General features: G+C 36.5%; 2 protein-coding genes across 2 annotated transcripts in view; both read left to right on the top strand.

Moving 5' to 3' along the window:
* LOC137659326 (uncharacterized) overlaps positions 1 to 3,577 on the top strand; it is a 104,416-nt gene extending 100,839 nt beyond the window's left edge. The window contains exon 15 of the mRNA XM_068394346.1: positions 3,312 to 3,577. Coding sequence (XP_068250447.1) covers positions 3,312 to 3,577 — 266 coding nt within the window. The remainder of the gene's footprint in view (positions 1 to 3,311) is intronic.
* Positions 3,574 to 5,000, top strand: part of LOC137659325 (cell surface glycoprotein 1-like) — a 2,102-nt gene continuing 675 nt past the window's right edge. Inside the window, exons 1-2 of the mRNA XM_068394345.1 lie at positions 3,574 to 3,800; positions 3,908 to 5,000. The exon at positions 3,908 to 5,000 is cut by the window's right edge and continues 675 nt beyond it. Coding sequence (XP_068250446.1) covers positions 3,574 to 3,800; positions 3,908 to 5,000 — 1,320 coding nt within the window. The remainder of the gene's footprint in view (positions 3,801 to 3,907) is intronic.

Here is a 5,000-nt window from a genome sequence, read left to right as displayed (position 1 = left end):
TTAATATGCTGCTCTTATTTTTCTTTACTATTCCATTGTGTAATCTGTCAATGAATTTGAGAAATCTTAGATACTTTTAGAAATTCTCCTCTCTCTCTCTCCTCTCTCTCTCTCTCTCTCTCTCTCTCTCTCTCTCTCTCTCTCTCTCTCTCTGATTGAATTTACTGATATCAGGCGGAATGGAAGATAAAAGGAGACATAAAAAAGAAAGACAATTTGGCAGAGATTGGTCCCATTCATTATTGTACATTCGGGTGCGAGGTTCATAAGATATCGTATCCTATCAAAATTTTATACATCTACACACACATACAGACATATATACAGTATACACATTTATTAAAAGTCCTTTCAATATCCAATTCACTCATATTAAAATTCATATGTATGATAAGTATTTCTGCCTGACCCAAGATTCGAACCTTAGCACTGAGTATGAATATAGGTAACTAGTTGGCGTGTGCTCAATGGTCTCAACTGTTTACCTTCATATAGTATTTCTGCCCGGCCAAGGATTCGAACCTTAGCGCTGAGTATGAATATAGGTAACCAGTTGACGTGTGCTCAATGGTCTGACTAAACTGTTTACCTTCATTTCTTCCTCGGCGCTAAGGTTCGAATCCTTGGCTGGGCAGAAGTTCTTGGAAATATTTTTTTCTACGAGTCTGTGATTCGGCAGTAGAGGGAATTCGGCAATGAAAGGTATTTGTGGTTAATTATATGAAGAAGAATTAAGAGTTTTTGTGATGAAAAATCAAATATACCGTACATACATACATACATACACATAAATACATATCTGTATGTATATACACAGTATATATATATATATATATATATATATATATATATATATATATATTATACCGTACATACATACATACACCATGTGTATATACACACAGTATATATATACTGTATATATATATATATAATATATATATATATATATATATATATATATATATATATATATATATATGTGTGTGTGTGTGTGTGTGTGCGCTTTATATAATGTATACATATATACCTTAATGTAAGCAAATTGTTTGTGTGTGTGTGTATATATATATGTATATATATATGTATATATATATATATATATATATATATATATATATATATATATATATATATATATATATATATATTTGTGTGTGTGCGCGCGCGCCTGTTTGTGTGTGTGTTTGTGTACATATACATTTACAATTATTTTACTGACCAACAGTTATGAATGTATGACTAGATTGCAGTTGTAATTAAGAGCAGTCGTCTTGAATTCTTAGGTGTGTCATTCAACCCTCAGTTGCTCTGCAAATCTCAGACGTTGGAGAAAAGTCTTGATTGGATGGCTTCGTACGACGTGACGTGGGGCCTCTTCCCCTCTCTTAGGTAATTGTTTCGGACACGCTAAAAGGAAGGGGGAAAAGAAAAGAGAGAGAGAGAGAGAGAGAGAGAGAGAGAGAGAGAGAGAGAGAGAGAGAGATCTTTAAAGTCATATATATGTAACTTCAGAGAAATAAAGCACGTCTTCAAACTGTTGAATCATTACATATTGTGTTAGATCTTTCCTGTTCGATATGTATTGTGTGCATAATATATAGCACACACACACACACACACACACACATATATATATATATATATATATATATATATATATATATATATATGAAATGGGTGTTCAATATACTTACGAAAAGCACCTTAGAATTCAGGTGATATCAGTACTCCTTCCCTTACATTGTTTACATTTCCAGGGTGATGATAAGGGGAATAAGAGGGAGAGGGAAAAGGAACCCCTCCTCCCCCACCTTTAAAAAAAAAAAACCTTCCCCTCTACCCTTCCCACATACCAAGCAGTGTTGTGGCCCATCCCCAAATTGTGTCACGTTTTCCCCGAAAGGGCTTTTGCGATGTTCAAGGCCACCGCTTTAAAAGAATAAAGATAAAGAGCTGTTGTAAAACGTCTGACTGGTTCTGTGGGATTCTTGTGGGACGTTTGTGTGCGTGGGATAACTGGTGTGTATGGTAAATCCATAGATCTGTGGGCAAAAGTCTGAGAGGTAATATTTGTGGGGTGGTTTATTGTGGGAATACTGTATATGAATATGGGTAGATCTGAGCGTGGAGATATACAATAATTATATTGTGGGTTTATTCTCTCTCTCTCTCTCTCTCTCTCTCTCTCTCTCTCTCTCTCTCTCTCTCTCTCTCTCTCTCTTAATTAAAGTTAGGGTGAGCAGTCAAAACAGTTTTAGAGAGTTCGTCTAAAAAACCACTTGGCCAGACCTGAGAGGCGAAGGAGAAAAGAAAGTGCTAATTTTTATCCATTTTAATTTGGAGTAGTTTTATGAAAAATAAATTTATGATATACACACAATGCAGTGTATACATTTATAAATATATATATATATATATATATATATATATATATATATATGTATATATATATATATACATACATACATACATACATACACAGTATATATTTATATATTCACTCATTTATGTGTGTATATATGTGTATATTTACATAACTTTTATATATATATATATATATATATATATATATATATATATATATATAAATATGTATATATATGTGTATATATATATATATATATATATATATATATATATATATAAGTGTGTATGTGTGTGTATACGTGTATAAGAAGCTAGTATTTTACTTTTGTATTAATCTCTATTATAATTTAGAGAGAGAGAGAGAGAGAGAGAGAGAGAGAGAGAGAGAGAGAGAGAGAGAGAGAGAGCTTCGTCGTTTTTTCCTGTTTTTTTTTTATTTTGTGTTGTCTTTTATGTTTATTTAGTTTAATTTTATTTATCTTCTTAGTTATTCCTGTTATTCTTATATCCATGTTTTTGTTTGATCATATCTTCTTTGATTTTTCTTTTAGTTCTAACTCTATTTTTTTCCTTTTTACTTATCTTAGTTTTATTTCATATTAGCAATACTTCTTCTTTTTATTTCATTATATGTTCTGTGAATTTCTCTTATTTCAACTCTTTTATTCCATTCTGTATTATGTCTTCCACTTTTTTTTTTATCTGATCTCTTCCATTTCAGATTCTTCCTTATCATTTTGGTATATTATTAATTTTCCTTTTCATCATATCCGTGTGATTATCACTACATTTCTTTTATTTTCGTCGTATTTCATTTCGACATTTTGATTGTTTTTTCATATTTGATTTCTTTTTATTAAAAAGAATATACTTTAATTTTTTTTTTTTTAATTTTTATCATTTCATCATGTTGTCCAACCTCTTAAATTCTTGATTTATAGCTTCACAAAGCATTAGGGTTCAAATGACACCAGCACCAAGACATGGGATTCAAATGACATCAGCACCAAGACACGGGGTTCAAATGACCCCAGTACCAAGCCTTAGGGTTCAGATGACCCCAGCACCGAGACACGGGGTTCAAATGACCCCAACACCAATTTGTATGGTTCAAATAACCCCAACACCAAGTTTTAGGATTCAAATGACCCCACCACCGAGTAATGGGTTTCAAATGACTCAGCACCAAGCTATGAGGTTGAAATGATCCTAACACCAAGCCCTGTTATTCGAATGACCGTAATACCAATACCCTGGGATTCAAATGACCCCAACACAAAGCCCTGGGATTCAAATGACCCCAACACAAAGCCCTGGGATTCAAATGACCCCAACACAAAGCCCTGGAATTCAAATGACCCCAACACAAAGCCCTGGAATTCAAATGACCCCAACACAAAGCCTTGGAATTCAAATGACCCCAACACAAAGCCCTGGAATTCAAATGACCCCAACACAAAGCCCTGGAATTCAAATGACCCCAACACCAAGCTCTGGAATTCAAAGGACCCCAATACCAATAACCTGGAATTCAAAGGACCCCAATACCAATACCCTGGGATTCAAAGGACCCCAACACCAAGCCCTGGAATTCAAAGGACCCCAACACCGAGCCCTGGAATTCAAATGACCCCAACACCGAGCCCTGGAATTCAAATGACCCCAGCACCGAGCCCTGGAATTCAAATGACCCCAACACCGAGCCCTGGAATTCAAAGGACCCCAATACCAAACCATATAATTCAAATGACCCCAACACCAAACCATGTAATTCAAATGACCCCAACACCAAACCATGTAATTCAAATGACCCCAACACAAAGCCTTGGGTTTCAAATGACCCCAACACCAAGCCCTGGAATTCAAATGACCCCAACAAAAAGCCTTGGGTTTCAAATGACCCCAACACCAAGCCCTGGAATTCAAATGACCCCAACACAAAGCCTTGGGTTTCAAATGCCCCCAACACCAACCCCTGGAATTCAAATGACTCCAACACAAAGCCTTGGGTTTCAAATGACCCCAACACCAAGCCCTGTAATTCAAATGACCCCAACACAAAGCCTTGGGTTTCAAATGACCCCAACACCAAGCCCTGGAATTCAAATGACCCCAACAAAAAGCCTTGGGTTTCAAATGACCCCAACACCAAGCCCTGGAATTCAAATGACCCCAACACAAAGCCTTGGGTTTCAAATGACCCCAACACCAACCCCTGGAATTCAAATGACTCCAACACAAAGCCTTGGGTTTCAAATGACCCCAACACCAAGCCCTGTAATTCAAATGACCCCAACACAAAGCCTTGGGTTTCAAATGACCCCAACACCAAGCCCTGGAATTCAAATGACCCCAACACAAAGCCTTGGGTTTCAAATGACCCCAACACCAACCCCTGGAATTCAAAGGACCCCAACACCAAGCCCTGGAATTCAAAGGACCCCAACACCGAGCCCTGGAATTCAAATGACCCCAACACCGAGCCCTGGAATTCAAATGACCCCAGCACCGAGCCCTGGAATTCAAATGACCCCAACACCGAGCCCTGGGATTCAAAGGACCCCAACACCAAACCATATAATTCAAATGACCCCAACACCAAACCATGTAATTCAAATGACCCCAACACC

This window comes from Palaemon carinicauda, chromosome 19 (assembly GCF_036898095.1).
Source record: "Palaemon carinicauda isolate YSFRI2023 chromosome 19, ASM3689809v2, whole genome shotgun sequence".
NCBI lineage: Eukaryota > Metazoa > Arthropoda > Malacostraca > Decapoda > Palaemonidae > Palaemon > Palaemon carinicauda.
The sequence above is the reverse complement of the archived record's forward strand: the minus strand, read 5'-3'. Positions and strand labels throughout refer to the sequence as shown.